Source organism: Tasmannia lanceolata, unplaced genomic scaffold (assembly GCF_043159265.1).
Source record: "Tasmannia lanceolata isolate RefF3 unplaced genomic scaffold, GAP_Taslan_0.1 ptg000012l, whole genome shotgun sequence".
In the NCBI taxonomy this organism is placed as follows: Eukaryota; Viridiplantae; Streptophyta; class Magnoliopsida; order Canellales; family Winteraceae; genus Tasmannia; species Tasmannia lanceolata.
Window position 1 is genome coordinate 19,405,951 of NW_027518689.1, and position 18,551 is coordinate 19,424,501.

Below are 18,551 nucleotides of genomic sequence, written 5' to 3' on the forward strand. Positions count from 1 at the left end.
ATCCTATGGTGCGGGCCATACCGTACTTTAATCAAGTGAGGACTGTGATCATCAAAATATAGTACTGCGGATAACATTTCCCTTTGTTAATTGTTAGTCCCTGTTTGTTTTGGATTTTGAGAACCGATTGTGAGTTAAAAACTGATTATTGGTGACTCACTATTGGATCCCAAAATCCAAAACAACCCGGCTTCAGTTGAGGTGGTCAACAATTGGTACCATATCAAATTGGGTCAACCCGACCCAACCCAGCCCGAATTGGAAATCGGGTTGGGTCCGGTTGAGGAAATTGCAAATCGGGTTGGGTCGGGTTGAACCCAACCCGGTTGGACACCGGGTTGGGTCGGGTTGGGTTGGAAAAATGGGTTCCTCGGATTGGCCTCAACCCGACCCGAGTTACACCCCTAACGATGACGAAAAAACTACTTTTCCTTATTCACTATGTGAGGGTCAAATTACGGAAAGTTTGATATTACGAATGCAGGACACCTATAAAAATATTGACGAATTCCGGGCACCTTAAGAGGAACAACAATTATGGAAACCTCTATAGATTGGAGGGCTAGGATCAGCCTATGGAAATTATTTTATGGGCACAACCTATTTATGTTGTGTTCCATCAAATGGACGGTTTGGATCAACCTATGATGTGGTCTGTACAATTCTTTGTCGGCCCGTGCATCGCACGGGGCCCTTGCCTTCAATGCTGCAATGTCCCTACCATTTCACTAAGTCGGATTTGTCTAGGGTACTTTCGCCATTTCACTGCTGCAATGTCCCTGCCATTTGCCATGTTATTTGTGGGAATTCTTATTTCTGTATATTTTTTTATTTCTCAGTCGGAAATCCCGGTCAGGTGCCTATGGTTTTCAAAAGAAAATCCGTATAGACAGTACAATATCTATTTTAAATTGATTTACATTTTATTTTTATCAATCTTAGTAGGTAAAATTGTCACTAAGAGCCCAGTCTCTCCAATGGATCAAAAGCTTCGGGAAGAGTTGTGCGTGTTCTGCTGATGTTTTGAAATAGGGTTTGGAGATTTTTATCATGCTTTTTGTTCTTTTGGTTCTTAGAAACCGCTAGATAGCGAGATCTTGTTCGATGGTGGAAGCTGGCAATTGGAGAATTGCATGTTGATAGGTTGCTGAAATGATAGAATTAGGTTCTGCTGGAACTATCATTATGATTTGATTTTTTATAGATTCAAAACTTGATGCAGATTTGCTTAGGTTTGTGATATGTATATGATACATTTACAGTCTTATCTCTCTGCCTCTCAAACACTCTCTCCTCCTTGCAAAAAAATATCCCCTTTCTTTCAAGAAGAATGCTGAATTGAAGGGAGCCTCTGGAAAAATGCAGTTTCAGGCAAACATTCGATCAATGCCACCCCACAACATTTATTTCTTCCTCCAATAAATCAGAGAAGTTTATTTGTTTTTTCAAAGAAATTTTTTCCCTGTTTCTTCTACTAATTGATCATATTGTCATTTCTTTGATTATTCTAATATAAAATTTCTGCTGAAATTAACAATAATTACGTAGTAATATTGAACAATATTTGAACAATATTTTTAAAAACTTATACTAATTCATTAATAAATATTGAAATAAACAAATTGTAAAATACCTTAGTGGCACGTGCGGTGCACGTGCATATTTTACTAGTAAAAAAAACAAACAAACAAAAAAGAAAAATAAAACTCAACTCTTGTTGCCGTGAACCCTCATTCCCATACCCATTTTTTTTGGGTTCTCCTCCTGTCCTCCACCACCTATTCCTCCATATTACCCCAAATCTCCATTATACAACCCAAGACCCCCAATCTCAACCTCAAATCCCTTATTTTATCTTTTCTATATTTTTTGGCTTGTCTTTACTTAGATCTACTTCCCAAAACCCTTTTCGATTCCCAAAACTCCACTCCACTCCAAATCCTTTATTTTCTCTTTTCTATATATATATATGAGGAAATGGTTTGTGTGCAGCTGCACAAATAAGCTATATGTGCACGGCTGCACAAACTATGGGGGGCCACATTTTGTGGGGGATCCAAAGCATTCATTTGGAAGGCCCTTCCATGGATAGGGTGTGTACCAAAAATCAGGGCTTTAGGATCATCTTAACCCTGCCATTTGTGGAAGGAAAAAATGGGCACACACAGTGTTTGTCCATTTTCCCCTCCAACTTTGATTGGGTTAGGATGATCCTATAGGGCTGATTTGTGGTACAGACCCTATCCATGGAAGGGCCTTCCAAATGAATCCTCTGGATCCCCCAAAAAATGTGCCCCCCCCCCCCATAGGGCCATGCACAGATAGCTTATCTATGCAGCTGCACACAAACCATTTCCTATATATATATATATATATATATATATTGCCTCTATAGCCTTTGCCTTTCATCTCCAAGGTCCCCAAGTGTTTGATGAAATGTCCGGGAGAGGTAAGGTGCCTTGAGAGTTTTTCTTTTCATTTCAAGTTGAAGGCCTTTGGCATCAACTCGAGGGGGAGTGTTGTCCTATACTCCTTTGTTGTTGTCATGTAGTTCTTTGTTGTCCTTTCTTATCTTGGCGTTGTCTTCCATGTTGGTGTTGTCTTATTGGTTGTCTTTTCTTGTGTTGTCTCCAAGCTCATGTAATCTCGCCCAAGGGGGAGTGTTGTTGTGTTCTCTTTACATTTTAGGTCTTTATTGGTTGGTTAATGATTGTTCTTCCTCGTCTGTCTTATTGTCTTCTCTAATTGATGTTTGTTCACCCTTCTATCGTGGTTTTGTCTCTTCCTTGCATTGTCATTTCTTCCTTCGCATTGTTAGTTGTTCCATCGTTCTTCACATTGTTTGTTGTTTCTGCTTCGTGTTCTAGGCATAGTTTTACGTATTCCTGTCCAGCTATATGCACAGTCATTAGTGTTGCTTTCGGCCTTATCTGCCCCGGACGGCGTGCTTTCCGCCGACGTTGGTCGGTGTTCTCTCCAGGCGACGGTTTCCTCCGTCGACCTTGTCTCCAAACGATGGTGTCTCCATCGTTGGTTGGTTCTCTCCAAGCAACGATGTCCTGCCGTCAACCTTGTCTCAAGACGATGGAGTCCCCATCGTTGGTTAGTTATCTTCAGGCGACAGTTTCCCTGTTGATCTTGTCTATCTAGACAACGGTGTCCCCCGTCGTTGGTTGGTTTTGATCACGTTTCCGGTGGTTGCTCGTTGGATCGTTACGAGTTCCCTACCGAGGTGCCTCCGTTCGATCCTTCGTGGTTTGTAAATTTATTTGTCGAGATCTCATTCAAGGAGAGGCCCTGTTCTAATCGCTCTCACCATCACTGATTTAGAGGGAGCTACTCTTTTTGATGCATGTTGATCTCGCTGCTATACGCTTGTGGCCGTTGCTTTTATTATTACTATGTCTTTCATTATGTATTCAGCACACCAACTTGAGTGTTGTACCAAGCTGGATGTGTATATGAGATTATTGTACTTTTTGTTGTTTTTAGTTGGTTGGTGTAGTTTTCTTTGTAGCAAGCTGGAGTTCCATAATATATACACTCCAGCTTGAGGGGGAGTGTTGAATAACATGTAAGGGTAGATTAGGTATTATATGTAGTGTATTATATGTACCGTAGATGGTAATGTAGTCATTTTACACATGTTGCCCTATTTGGGCCTATATATACATCATTTATATGAGGAGCTCCCTTAGTAGAGACTCTTCCATCTCTCCATTCCACTTCTTCCTCATTAACCTAATCCCCATTTCTTTTCTTTTTTTTTTGAAAAATGAAAATATCTTCATATACTGAGATCATTACAAGGCAAAGGCATAGGATTGATTCTTATGCCCAAAAAGAAAACCTACTGAGTCTACAAGGAGACATTACATTTCCATAAATTAACTTAAACTTAAACCTACTGTATCTTCACCCAATCATTCATAAAACATTTCAGATACCCATTCACACTAGCAAAATAGAGATTAACAGAGGATAATTCCTCCAGCAACGTATGGCCAAATTCCCTCAAACACGCTCAGATAATCTCATTATCATCCGATTCCTCAATTAAGGTAAAGGGTTCAGTAACCAAACCAATAACAACTTTCCTCCTTCCATCTTCCACCAACATCCAAACCAAACAACCTTTTTAAGCCTTCGACAAACAAAAATCACCAAGACAACTCGCAGAAATCCACCAAAAAACATTTATACCTGAAGAAATAATACCCCTCACTTCTTTAAAGCCTTAACTCCCGGCTGCCCCTACCTGGCATCTTCCCCTTTTCCACCGCGTCTCGCTTCTCTATGTCCAGAAGCATCTCCTTTGTTTTCTCCACGTTTTCCTTAAAGCCAATGCCCAGCGACTTACACATTTCTAACATCTCATCAAATTCTTCCAGGAATGCCTGCTTCTCCTTGTCTAATAACTCCACATTTTCTTCCACCGAATCATGTTCAGCCATTTCCAGACAACCTTTAGTCTTCCCACTTAGATCTGCATCCATAGAGTCTCTAGATTGAGCAGTCTCTTGAGAAGGCCCCTTACTACATCCTCCCAATCCTCCTCTGAGTCTGTCCCCCTCTTCCAAGGCATTCTTTTCTTCCACCAACACGTTTTTGAACTGGGGGAGCTCGTGGAGAGGAATACAGACATCCTCCATCGTTTTCTTGCATGTAAGGGCTTCAGTCACTGCTTACCATTTGCATCAACCATAATTTCCCTGGTATCGCTAACCTCATGTGGTTGCTCGCTAAAAATATGCCACGTGTACAATGGAGATTGTAGGAACGACCTCTTCTGATGAGACCCCGTGAAACGCGCGAACTATATAGCACCAGACCTCTTTTATTAATATGTACAGTACAGCCCCATCATGCCTCCATGCATAAACATATCATTGAAGCATGAAGAGTGGGTTTAGCATGGTGATGCAGATTGTAGGCCCAATAAGAGGCATATTTGCCCAATAGGACTTTTAAATTTTTATTTCTTTCTTGCCTGTAAGGGCTTCAGTCTCCGCTTCCTTACCCTTTGCTGCCTCTATCAGTTTCTTCCACTGGTGCTCCAGATAAGCCTGTGCGATTTCCCCTCGTGAGGCTCATTGTTAACGCTTCGTCCTTTTAGCATGGTGATGCAGATTGTAGGCCCAATAGGAGGCATATTTGCCCAATAGGACTTTTAAATATTTCTTTCTTTCTTGCCTGTAAGGGCTTCAGTCTCCACTTCCTTACCCTTTGCTTCCTCTATCAGTTTCTTCCACTGGTGCTCCAGATAAGCCTGTGCGATTTCCCCTCGTGAGGCTGATTGTTGACGCTTCATCCTTTTAGCATGGTGATGCAGATTGTAGGCCCAATAAGAGGCATATTTGCCCAATAGGACTTTTAAATATTTATTTCCATGTTATTTCAGTTTCCAGGATTTATTTTCCATATTATTTAGAATTAGGAAGGTTAGTCTTTTAGGGATTCTTAAAAGCCTATTTATAGGCCAATTTATAGCTCTATTGTTAACTTTGATGATTATTGAATAAAGATTGATTGGCTTCTCCCCTCTACAGGTTTCTTCTCCTTCCTCTATTCCTATTCTCTTCTCCCCTAATTTCTTCTTCTATTCTCTTCCTCCCCTACTCTCCTCGTATTCTCTTCTTCTTCTCTTTTTCTCCCTTTTCTTCTATTTCCCTTCCTGGCCCTACATCAAATTTGGTATCAGGGCAAAAGATCCAAGAGTTCAGGCGAATTTATCTGAGTCAAAATATCGAACCATGCTGGAATTTTTTTTCGCCCCGTAAATCATTGGGATTTTTCACAACACAACCAGCCGCCCTATCCCCTCATCTCAAGACATACCCAGTTAGCAAACCTACCCTTTTGGCCATAAACACCCTGCAGAAAACCCGCCATAACAGCAGCCCAATACATTATTAAACCCTAGCCCTAACTGCCCAATACATCATAAAGTGCAGAAATCTACACTTTCATCTCCACCCCTCTTGCTGACCAGGAACACCTACATCGACCACACCCAAAACTCCCACCATGAACCGTAATCCTAACCCTAATTATCAGCCTCTTCTAAAAAATCTAACCATTAACCCTAACCCTAAACCTAGCCCTACCCCATCCCTTCTTGACCGAACACAACCCCAAATCCTCCATTTGGAACCCTCTAACCTCAGTTTTCAAGGTTCAAACTTCAAACCCCATTGACATAAAACCCCTCTTTATCTCCATCACTACCACCTGCTGCTCCATCTTTAGGCCGAATCATCAACCGGGTTCACCATCAGATCGTTGCTGATCGAAAGCTCTCCATCAATCGTGCGACTTGCCGAAAGAAATTTTTTTATTGCAGCCACCCCAGCAGATCGCCATTGTTTTCTCTCCGTCCAGATCGATCATGTAACCCGATTGAGATGTAAAAGGGGGCGCGATTCTCGTCCTGAAATTTTGCCTCTCTGATCTTATCTTTCGTGCAAGATAAGCAAGCGTGTGAATCAAGAGTTTCCAAGAAAAAGAGGCAACGAAATTAGTACGTTTCCTGGGCTAGGAAAGGATATAAGAGGCAAGGGTTAAAAGGCATCTTGCACAATATGTTTCCTGGGCAGTTTCCAGCGCAGGTGATATAGAGGTAAAGTACATCTAATGTCTTTATTTTACCTGTAACTTGCAATCACAGGTAAAAAGAGGTTTAGTTTTCTTTACCTGTTACGTGCAATAAGAGGTAATAGACAGGGTTGCTTGACATGCATCTATCTAACTTTATCTGTAGAATAGCTTTTAGCTACAAGAGAAGGCACATGTCCAACAAAACCAAGGCACTGTGATAACCGTAGCTTGGTGCAAAGGTTACACAGTGAATCTGTTCCGCAACAGAGTTACGTTACCTGAGAAAAAAAGCGAAAAAAAAGAAAAAATAAGAGCGACTTTCTCTCTCTACATTCTCACTCCTCTCTCCATCACATTTTCTCTCTCTTCATTCGGGTGATTTTTGCTCAAAATTGGGTTTTGCCGTCAACACGAAAGTTGTTTGAAACAACATTTCGAGTATATCAAGCCCACTTTCAGTGGTCAACAACGAGTGCAAGCATTACAATGACCAACTTCCATCGTCCGTCCATTTTTGTTTGACCGCTGATCCGAGCCATCTGGGAGATCCGAGATAGGCATTGTGTACCTTTTGACATGACAGACAGATCAGACGGTTGATTTTATTTTTTGACGCCGATCCCAATGGCTCCACCATATGTTCCATATTTTGACGGGTACGACGATAGTTATTTGAAAGGCTAGACTCACTATAGCTATTATAAGGATGCATGTCTACAATGGATCTATACTTTTGATGCATATTATGTGTACTACGACTATGATGACCGCGCACCCAACTACTGACTCCGAAAAACTGTAAGAGGACAAGCTCAGTCATTTTGGACCCACATGGTGACACAGCGCCATAACTTAGGCAAACCTCCATAAAGTCGATGGGAGGATGTCCGTCATGATTTTTTGAGAGCTTATGCGCCAGTGCCTCTTTATCGCTACAAGGTGAGGTGGGTACACGAGGAGGCAACCCGTCGTGCACAAGAGGCCGAAATTGAAGCAGAAAACAGATATTTGGAGCGCCGCATGCATGAGAAGGAAGTTCTGAACATTATTGAGGACCTAGATGCTAGTGTTGATAAGTCCTTGAGTATGTCAGATACAGAGTCCATGATGACAGATACTGAGTTAGAGATGTCCGATTTAGAGCTAGAGAGTCCAGTGATTGCTGAGGCCGACGTCGATGAGCATGACGACTCAGAGATTTCCTCAGCATTGGTTACCAAGCATCTAGAGAGACAACCTGACACTTCCACAGTCGAGGCAGATATTGTGGCAGGACCACGTGAGGCAGATCCATTGACAAAGTAGATCGAGCACCGTCATGGGTCAGAGGCGACTGACCTGACTATTGAGCACCGTCGATGAGCATGAGCCAGATCCATTTACAGCGTTATTGTTGACTTTGATGATTATTGAATAAAGATTGATTGGCTTCTCCCCTCTACAGATTTCTTCTCCTTCCTCTATTCCTATTCTCTTCTTTTCTAATTTCTTCTTCTATTCTCTTCTTCCCCTACTCTTCTTCTATTCTTCTCCTTCTCTTTTTCTCCCCTTTCTTCTATTTCCCTTCCCGGTCCTACATCACATGGCCATGTCTTTTGAATGAAATTTTTTCTTCCACACCTAAACCTTCCTCCCTCGCCATCTTTCTTTTACATGTTCTGTCAAATCTTCTTTCTTTAGCGGAGGAACTGGAATTCCCGTCCATGTTAAAGGACTCAAAGAGGTAAAGGAGGGTAGAGACCAATTTCCTTCTTTTTTTATTCGTGTCTGTCAAAACCCGTACCCTACCTAATTTTATATAAGAGAGGGCCGACTCTTGAGTGCCTTGAGAAATTATTATTCTCATTTTCATAACTAGGATGGATGTAGGATGCGGGATTAGTACGAAATCTTTTCATACACTTCTTTCAGTACTTTCCTCGATTTCTAGGATCGGGACGCGAGGCAATCTATCTGTGGTTATCTTTTCGAAGATCCAACTGATGGTTATCTTTTTCAGGTGAATTGACTTCCTTCTCCTGCCTTGGGACCCAGTGAAATTTTAGACCTTGTTTCGCCAAACCTCTTTCTTGGCTTTCCATTCTCTCCTCGCCACGTGTAGGGTCATTTAATGCCCTACGCTTAGTCATCTCCAGAGGCCGACCTTCTTCTGCCACATGGTCCCGTGTTCTCAGCATACCGGCCAATGAGGATTGAGCCTCATTAGAGCCTAAATCAAATTTGAAACTGAGGTGCAACTTTCCTTTGTCCTTGCCCTGATGGAGATAATTTCTATCTTTGCTGACCTCATCAAAGGAAGCCCTCTCCTCCGGTGCTGGAGTACTGGTGATAGGCACCACCCTTTCAACTGGATTCCGATCCACCCCCTGATAACTTACATCGTTTTCATGCACATGACCTCCAATAATGACTTATACGAAAGGCATGGTTCTTATACAAATTAAATAGATTTTGTCCTCTACTTTCATCTTAATAGATGGTGACACGTATTTCCAATGTGAGGTAAGGACCTTAACAGAAGCAAACTCTAAACAATTACCATGATTCCCCGATAGTTGGACCTGAAGAACCTCCCCGAAGATATTCCCAAGGGTTTCTGCTGTAGATAGTGTTCACGCGTGGAGAGGGATACCATAGAATCTCAAGCAGATCGTTTTTGCTCCATTTTGAAGGGTCGGGGTCCAGGTTTGTAGTTTGTACGCTTTCTATGTAAATTCTCATCGCGTCACCACATTCCTGAGGGCTCGAATGGCTTGCTTTTCTTATTCGAAGTAAAAAAGAATCGCTGACAAGTTAATAACATATGGTTTGGTAAGGTGAGGAAGATCCCATGTTCTTCTCACCCAATGCCAAACCTCTTCAAGTTTCCACAAAGCTCCTTTCATTCGACCCACTAAGCATTTTTTTAAGGATCTACTTCCGTTCTTCCACCTCTTTTCCAGGCACAGTAATTTCCGGGTGTCTCTCAACAGGCTCCGGATCTGAGTTATCCCTTTCCAAAACCCTCCCCCTCCTTTCACGATTGGACTTTCTACCTGTTGCTGCATCCTCTCTAGGCAGCAAGCATTTTCTGCAGCAGCTTCGACTACCAAAATTATAGTATCCACATTCTGTACACGTCCAATCGCCATCCAAAAGATGATTTGAGCTTGGACTTCCTCTCTCAATCCATCCTCCTGACCTTCTGCAATCAGATAGTTTCCTCCTATCGGGGATAGGATATTCCCCATCATTGCTCAATTCTGAAACAGGTTTGTGTAAACTCCTTTGTGACGATCGGGGTGAAGAGTTTAAACTTTATCCATTACTTAGGAGAATAAGGTTTTTCCTACAACAGTTTATGTGGATCTCCAGCGATTGGAGAGCTTCTGATAGAGAGTAGCCAGCCGCGATGATGTCTAGGTAGACATCTTTGAAACTCTCTATTCTATATCCACAGCTACACAGTCCTTTGGCTATGGTACTACCCAGTAGGAGTACCCCCGGAGAGTTCTCCCGTCGGCGGCCAAAGAACTCCCACACCCCATCAGATAGTCAGTGTTTCCGACCTAATCCTCATTTCTAACACTCCCTTATCATTACTTTATTCACATTCTTTTTTCTCTTTTTTTTGGTAGGCATTCCACTTTGCCTCATTTTTCACTTCAAAAAGGAAATGAAATATCGACACATGTAGTTTGAATTACATCGGAAGAATGTGTTTGTGGCTTCTACTTGGACATTAGGGTTGGTTCCATTATTGACAGATGAGTCTAGTTTGAATTACATCGGAAGAATGTGTTTGTGGCTTCTACTTGGACATTAGTCTAGTTTCCTAGATGTTAACTCTTCTTTGTGCAGTGTACAACTTCTATAATATTTACTCGTCTTTTGTCCAATGAACAAAATACAAAATCTGGTGGGTTTCTGAATCATCATTGAGAGAATAAAGGAAAAATAAAACAGAGCTTCACAAAATAGGATATGTTAAGATATTTAATCACTTGAAATGCATGAAAATTTATGACAATTATAAAAATTGCTCATTCTGGAGAAAATATACTTACATCCACAGGAAGATTGGCAGGAAACAAATTTATGGAACCAGGATTGAAACTGAAACCACTGAGAGAAGAACATATGATAAGTACAAGTCAATAAGGATTTTGAAACCATAGGTGGCAAGTAAGAACACAGCTACCAAAATCAAATGCAACAGTAAATTGAAAATAGAGCGATGCTACCATTTATCCAAGACCATATCATCAGAATGGGGTGAAGATAGAAGTATAAGTTGTGTAGTTCTTGTAATTTCTGAGACAATAAGTTCCAAATTGGTGGTCATGGAAGTTCATAAAAAGAGGTTTTTCTTCAAGAAAAATAAAAAATAAATAAATAAATTACATGAAGAGGTACAGCTTCACATGTAAACATTAATACAGTTTGCAGCACAAAAAATTTAGTACCAAGCCAGCTTGTTTCATAGGTTAACTCTTGAACCTCTTGGGTTTGGATCTTTTTTGTTGGAAGCGTAAAAGGTAGACATATTGAAATATAATCAATTACAACAGAAAAGTAGCAAGAATACCTGTGAGATAGAACTAATTTCCACACATATGGGATAAAGAACTCCTCAGGATGATTCTCTTGCTCATATGTGAAGCGTAACTGGGTAAACATCTGTTCAAATCCAAAACCCAAAATTTCCCTCAGTGATTGATTTGCATGTATTGCAATGTTAACTAAATTAAAACGAAACTCATATAATGACAATCCTATCACTTTACAAGATTAAAAATGTTCAATTCCATTTCACCTTCATCCCTTCCCCACGCCAGGATCGGCAATTAATGATTATGACTTGTAGGACTTTCTCCACCGACCATTCACCATCCAGTTTCTGTGCATCCATCCGGCTATTGAAGAAATCCAATACCTACAAAGGAAATTAATCATTCAAATCTGTTGTGCTCACATGAATAGGAAGGTTTAAATCAATTCAAGAACAGTAATCATATAAAGCATTAATTAAAAAATATACCGTGTAAATGTTTTCAAGGAGCTCATTAAAGCGTGGGTGATTCTTGAAGGGCTGAAGGACCTCCTGTCGGTGCATTATTGCATATACAACCTGTCCAATCACAACAAATGAGGAAACAAATAAACTTGAAAAGTGACGGGATGATTTTTATCTTGAGCACAATCCAGTTTCATATACTACCCAATTGAAAACAATCGCAACAATTACTAATTAGATAATACCTCAGGATTCCGAGGCAGAGCATATGTAAGGATTGCATTTAAGATTTCCAGTACAATTCTTAGGAAGTCGGTATAAATGTGCAGCTCCGTTGACTGCAATTAAAGTGGGAGAATAGAAAAAAGTGAGCATAGAAATATGTAAACCAACATTGTCAAGTTGATGATTTTTAAGCACCAGAACTATAGAAAGACTACCATATCTTCTGCTATGCTTTCCCCTTCTACAGAATTGGCATTAGCTTTAAAGATCTTATCATCACTTAGGTCTGCTAGTTTGGTATACCTGGAGGAAATTTGAGGACATAAAACCCACAAATAAATAATAGTAAGAAACCACAACTACTTCTATCTCAGGGAAGTAAAAGTGCCATAAATATAAAAAAGCCATAATTCCAACTGTGAAAGAATTAAAAGTAAAAAGGCTGAAAATGGTAGCATACTTGCGCGACAACATGTCAAAAAGGCTAACTAGCCTCTGTGATGCATAGGCACTCAACCTGTGAACATGTGGTGCCATGTTTGCCAATGTTGCAAGGCAGTTTGTGTGGAGGTAGATATCCTGCAATTCCATAGATACGTAACAGGGAACGGATCATTATGGTAACAAATAATTAAATATCACAATCACATCCCACATCTTTAGTTTAACGAAACCCATAGGACACATCCACATAATGCATTAAAAGAATCAGAATAGTATGTTAGAAGGTTTATGCCTAAAAAGTTTAACGCATATCGCAATCATGGTTTTAAATTTTGGCCGAAATCCAAAATTTCGGATTTCTGTTGGGACTGAAATCTGAAAATTTCGGAATTCGGTTTGGATTTTGGCCGAAATTTGGTCATGTTGACCGAAATGACTGAAATTTAAAAATAAATTGGTTTCGATACCGAAACCAAATTTAAATCCATTATTGCAATACACGAAAGGTTCTTCATGAAATTCTCTGAGAAAGCAGCTAGATGGATATTGAAAGATATACCCGTAGCTTAGAAAGATTGTACTTCACAGTCCTTATGAGTACTATAACCATCAGAGAACCAAGAGAGGTATGATGGAGAAGGCGTTCTTCATACCATGGTACATTTGGGAGCATCTGTGAAAGAAAAAATAGTATTAACAAAACATTCAGAAGACATGCAAAATGTGATTCTGGAAGCAATTCTTACCAGTTTATATATGCTGGCATTGAAAGAAGAATCCTGACTTAGAATGAGAAGGATAATCAGCAACATATAAATTTGATTAGAAGTCCTCCTTGAAGCATTATAAAGTGTTTCGAGAATAGGCATCAGCTGTTGAGTCCATCGCCACAGAAATACACATCTCATATCATAAAACCATTCTTAAAGTCGGCAATAGTTTATATCCTAATTTTGAAAAAGGTACCTATTATTCTAGTGCAACGATAACCGATATAAAAGATTCTTTGTTATTTAGGACAAACAAAACTATTTTGAAAATTCAATAACCACAACTAAATTGAGTGACTGTAAATTGCGGAAACATACCAATGTGTCCATATCAGTTCGCACCAAGACATACTCCAAAAAGTCAGAGTTCCCATGTACCAACGAGTAGAGGAGTAAGACAGAACTCTCATCAGCCAAGCACCTGCACGGTCATACCAGTTAGGACAAACTTGGAAAATCAGAAGAACTGTAGAAGAAGCAAATAATGTCCCAAGCAAACCTAAGAATTGCTTTAGATGCATAAATCAAAAAGATCTTTTAAGTTAGGTCCTAACTGGATACAAAAAGAAAAATTCTTTGGATGGTCGTTTTCCAAATATAGATCAATACAACAACACATTATTTGGTACTTTATAAAATATGCAACTGAGATTTTGGAGTAAGGAACTCGTTAATTTTTCCTTTAATCTGCACGCCATATATCATGGAAAGTTGTGTTTCAACCATCCCAGAATTATACAAGATAATAATATATAGATTAAAAGCTGAAAGTTGGAATAGAATAAAAATTAATAATTTACACCAAAAGTTTTTTTGTTATGGTTAATTTACACCAAAAATTTCACGGTCATATGGGAAAGTGAACTCCAAGGTCTGGAACCGGGGGGTTGCTCCAAGAAATCCTTTCTTTCTCGTCCACTCTAGAGGATGAGGACACACCTGTGCGGATTACAAGTGACGCGTAATGGGAAAGTGAACTCCTAGGTCTGGAACCAGGGAGGTTGCTCTGAGAAATCCTTTCTTTCTAGTCCTCCACAGTGCATATCCATACTAATAATAGAGAAATTATATGGTTGCTAACCATGAAATCCTGTGAAGGTGGTACGTCAGACGTACAACCTTAGAAGCACGAAGCGGGGGCGGGGCAGCGTGGGGTCTAGAAGAGTCTAAGTTTGGGAGGGCCATGGGAGCGTGTAATGTAATATTTTCTTCATATATCTTTCAAAATTCAAGTACATAAAAAAATAATAGTTTCTAACCATTTTCATATGTGTCTTTCAAAGTTAAGTACATCAAAAACCAGTAATTTCTAACCATCTTTGAAGAGTAATTTATAACCATCTAAATTTGGGAGCGCCTCGTTCTTCGTGCCGTCTGAAGATGCACAAGCCTTTCTGCTTGCTCCAATGAAGTACATTAAAGAGTTGGAGTTTGATGCATGGAAGTTGGTGATGGTGGGACTTATGGAGTAATAGAAGCACTCTGGGAGCGTCATGGGAGCAGTTCCCGCTCTTTGGGGTCGTGCTCCCTAGAAGCTTCTTCATAAGGAGCGCCAAATTGAGGTTCCGAGGTGGGAGCGGCACTCCGAGGGAAGATTCCTGCTTCTAAGCGTAAAACCCTTGATATTTGATCCAACAGCAGCTTTTTAAAAAGTGCACTGCTGTTGGATCAAATATCAAGGCCGGTACCTCTTTCACGGTACTTGACGATCGGGCACCATATAAAAACTCCTAATAATAATGCCAAAAGATATTTATTTCTAGAGTCAAAACTATCATGCCTATAGAAACACCGTCAAAGATCTATTAACTTCCACAAAAGCACCATGGGAGAAGAAATGACACCACCCATGGGCTCATGAGCTCACACCAAGTCACGTGGATGGAAACTAGCTATAATCGTAATCCTATAGTATCCACCATGCCAAAATGATAAAATCTTGAAAATCATATTGAGGCTACGAACAGACTAATAGGTTTAAAATCTTGCCAGTTCTCAATATCTTCTTTCTTAGGCACTGAAACACCATCGATTTGTATAAATGTGGAACTTATAAAGAAACACAAGCAACTTACCATTGACAATCTCTTAGCAGGCCTATAGAGATGTCATCAAGAGACCATCCAAGCAATGACATCAATCCCTGACAACAGGCAAGAAAATCGCCCCATTGGAGGCGTGGGTAGTTGACCTTTTGACATAACTTTAAGGACGATCACCGATCTTGTTTCCCTTCCTAGGATTTTTTTATAAGGTGTTTGACTTCCATTATGTTGTTGATAGGAGTTGGGCTCTAAACCCCACAAGGATATTTTTTATTAGGTCTTTCATTCATTGTTTGGTGAAAGGGAATCAACCAGCTTTTAGAGGATGCTAACTTGGAAATCTTATACGCCAATCAAGGACCAAGGCTTTTGCTGGACGTTGGTGCCCCAAAAGATTAACAGACTTGATATCTTCAGGAGGACAAGTTTCAACTTGGCAAATATGTGTGTGCTTTGTCTGAAAGCCTAGGAGTCATCTAATCAAATATTTCTTCATTGCAATATGGCAAGGAGAATACGGTGCTACATATTCCATATCTTTGGCATTCAGTGGGTTCTACCATAGTCATTCAGGGAGCTTCTTGAGGTTTGATAGTGTTGGCACCTTGGGAAGAAGGGGCAGTGCATCCTTAGGATGTTATCTTCATTCACGGTGGCTTGGTTTTAATGGAAAGAATGACATAGAGGAAGTTCCACAACAAACGAGGGTAAAGTTATTGGTGAGGTTAAAGGCCTCCTCTTTTGTCCAGCGATTGTTAGAAAAGAATTTTTTCATTACTCCACTCGAGACCTTTATCAGGAGTGGGGATGTTAGCGGACAAGGATAAAAGGAAAGTGAAATGGACCCCTTCCCCTCTCAGCACTATAAAGTTTAATTTTGATGGTTTTTTCACATCAATCCAAGCCCGGTAGGGGTTGGGGGCATTTTCAGGGATCACACAGGTGACATCATGTTTGCCTTCTCTGGTATGATGAGGAGAGATGATACAAAAAAAGTTGCAGATGCAGGTTCCCCTTTGGGGGGGGGGGGGGGGGTGGGTTGTGAAATGTAACTCCTAGGGCATAGAATCTCTCCCTTGGGACATGGAGAGTAGCTGAAATTACCAAAGAGATTTCTGTTCAATATTATTTCCAACTACTTTTCCCTTGCTCATCTCCCAATGTGCGAACAAGATTGTTGATCGTTTTAAATCTCGGTTTAGGTTTTGGACTCAGCCGAAACCGAAATCTCGGCCGAAATTCAGTAAAAAGATACGAAATTTCATTTCTTTGGGCCGAAATTTCAGGCGAAATTACCGAAATTTCAGTGATTTCGGCCAAATTTCAGTAAAAAATATAGAAAAAGGCATTTTATTGAAATTTGGAAAATTTTGGAAACTCCGGTTTCAGTCTTGACTGAAATCCGAAAGTTTGAATTTCGGTCAAAATTTAAAACCATGGCGAAGGTTGGAATGTATAGTCTAGGGAATCCATGTATGTGGGGCAATCTCTGCCCCCGTTGTAAATGTTTCTTGCATTTGTTTTCCTATACAGCTTCAAAAAAAAAATATCTATCAAAATCACGCAGCTCTAAAACAATAGGGACCAATAAAATCATTAGAAACCAAAAAATGTTTAACTAAGAGAAGATATCACAACGGGAAAGTATGCTACTAATCAGAGGCCAAAATCAGGTGGCATGAATTGATATCCTGGTTATCAGACATAGGTGCATAGATATGTTCTGCACATATTGACCTAATCAGAGTCAAAACCTTTGCGAAGATGAGGTTGATGAGTCTAACTAAAAGATATTGCCAGAGAAAGTATGCTACTAATAAGTGGCCTAAATCAAGAAGAATGCTAACTAGAAACGAAAAACAGAAATTTGGTGAGTGGAAAAAGTAGTGTAAATTCAAACACATGCAGCAAATTTTGTTGTGTATTGACTCTGAAAATAAAAAACCTGCTTCTGAATGTCTACAAATATAGGACCCAAAAGGTATAATAGATACTTACACTCCAAGGGTGTCAAACAAAGAAGCAAAAGGCAGTCTCACAAGTTGTCCAACGTGTGCATTTCCCTCAATGTCTACACGATCAACTGCAAGAAAGTATGCATTTGCATAGCACTGGATTTAAGCAAAAAACAAAATGCCCAACCTCCAAAAGAGTAAAAGAGAGACGATCCTACATTCAATATCCTTCGCATTTTCTAAGGCCTTGCAGTACGGGTTCTCAGAAAAATATGAATGCTCTTTCAGTAGAGAGTCAGAGTCGGTACCATCGTCCCTTCTATTTTCCAAGGACTCATCCACCAGAACGCACTTCCGATAATGAATGAGAATAAGCAAAACAAGAAGACTACTATCTGCCAATGGGCTTCTTGAACCATCAGCACTTGAACTTACAAGATAGTTGAAAGTGTAATATGGCAATAGTACAAAATTTGCTGCAAGACCAGGAAAAACACATGATTGGTAGTTTCGAGTACCAAAAAAAGAAGTTATTTATCAAAAGTGAGGAGTAACATTGACAGTATTTTATAGAACTGTTAAGCTTTAAAACCATCAAAAATAAAAGGCAGTTCTGCAGAGAACAAAAGAAGAATTTGGTTCCAAGCAAATCCGTTGCATATCCACCCTTTTTGTTATGATTCCATAGAAAAACAGTGAATGAGAGCAGGGCAATCATATGACCACTTGACAAGCACAAAAAATAAAATGAAACAAAATGGTGTATGTCCCGGAGGCTAATGTGAGCGTGTAATGCGCAAGTCTGAATAAGGAGTAAAGGATTGCATCAAGATCACAGGATAGATGCCACAGCACGAAGCCTAAGAATAGAATAGAAGTTTAACCTCAGGTAAATGTTGTAAGGAATGAAAAATGAATGCTATTCATCCAACAAAAGTAGTATCTCTACACAATGGCGTGGAAAATCCAAGGGCTTGTGAAAAAATGGAAACAACAATTTCAATCCAATTATTAAATCATAAGCTCATAAAGTTTAACCCTTTAGATAAAGAAACCTTTCCTAGTGAAGAAAGGTTATCCCCTTCGGGCAAGATCGCTATGCGCAACGGAATCAAAATCGAATATAACTTTAGATTTTTCTTTTCGATCTTGCAATTGCCCAAGATCCTAGAGTCTAGATTACTTAATTATGTTAATAAAAAATAAATAAATACCCCTTTGAAGAAGAAATCAAGGAACCACGTTGCTTGATTTACTCATCGAACGGTTGCGAACGTTCTGAACGCCGCGAACACCGCAAGTTGAACCGATGGATTCTTTTTCTATGCACGGACTATTGTGGATGTGAATAACTCTTATTCACCTCTTTAAGGTCTGATCTAATCAGTCCTTTGTTGTAGAGAATAAAGAAATTGATTGGAAACCTTTCCCTTTGAAACTATTTCAATTGAAAGAGAGATAGAGAGAGAGAGATGGAAAACGATTTTTTCCAAAGGGGGAGCAAGGGGGAACGAATTTT

At 39.9% G+C, this 18,551-nt stretch overlaps 1 protein-coding gene across 2 annotated transcripts in view; it reads right to left on the minus strand.

The window, feature by feature from the left end:
* The window catches only part of LOC143887097 (uncharacterized), a 64,509-nt gene that overhangs the window by 15,801 nt on the left and 30,157 nt on the right, over positions 1–18,551 (minus strand). The window contains exons 6-18 of one of the 2 annotated variants that reach the window (XR_013254032.1): positions 17,251–17,508; positions 17,076–17,160; positions 13,351–13,453; positions 13,009–13,134; positions 12,822–12,935; positions 12,279–12,397; positions 12,034–12,121; positions 11,839–11,931; positions 11,618–11,707; positions 11,393–11,512; positions 11,165–11,256; positions 10,821–10,890; positions 10,644–10,701 (exon numbers count right to left, since the gene is read on the minus strand). Coding sequence is in view for 1 of the 2 variants with exons in the window: in XM_077391210.1 (XP_077247325.1) it covers positions 10,644–10,701; positions 11,165–11,256; positions 11,393–11,512; positions 11,618–11,707; positions 11,839–11,931; positions 12,034–12,121; positions 12,279–12,397; positions 12,822–12,935; positions 13,009–13,134; positions 13,351–13,453; positions 17,076–17,160; positions 17,251–17,508 (1,346 nt within the window). In the remaining variant the exon portion in view is untranslated. The remainder of the gene's footprint in view (positions 1–10,643; positions 10,702–10,820; positions 10,891–11,164; positions 11,257–11,392; positions 11,513–11,617; positions 11,708–11,838; positions 11,932–12,033; positions 12,122–12,278; positions 12,398–12,821; positions 12,936–13,008; positions 13,135–13,350; positions 13,454–17,075; positions 17,161–17,250; positions 17,509–18,551) is intronic. The other variant, XM_077391210.1, reaches the window with a different exon arrangement.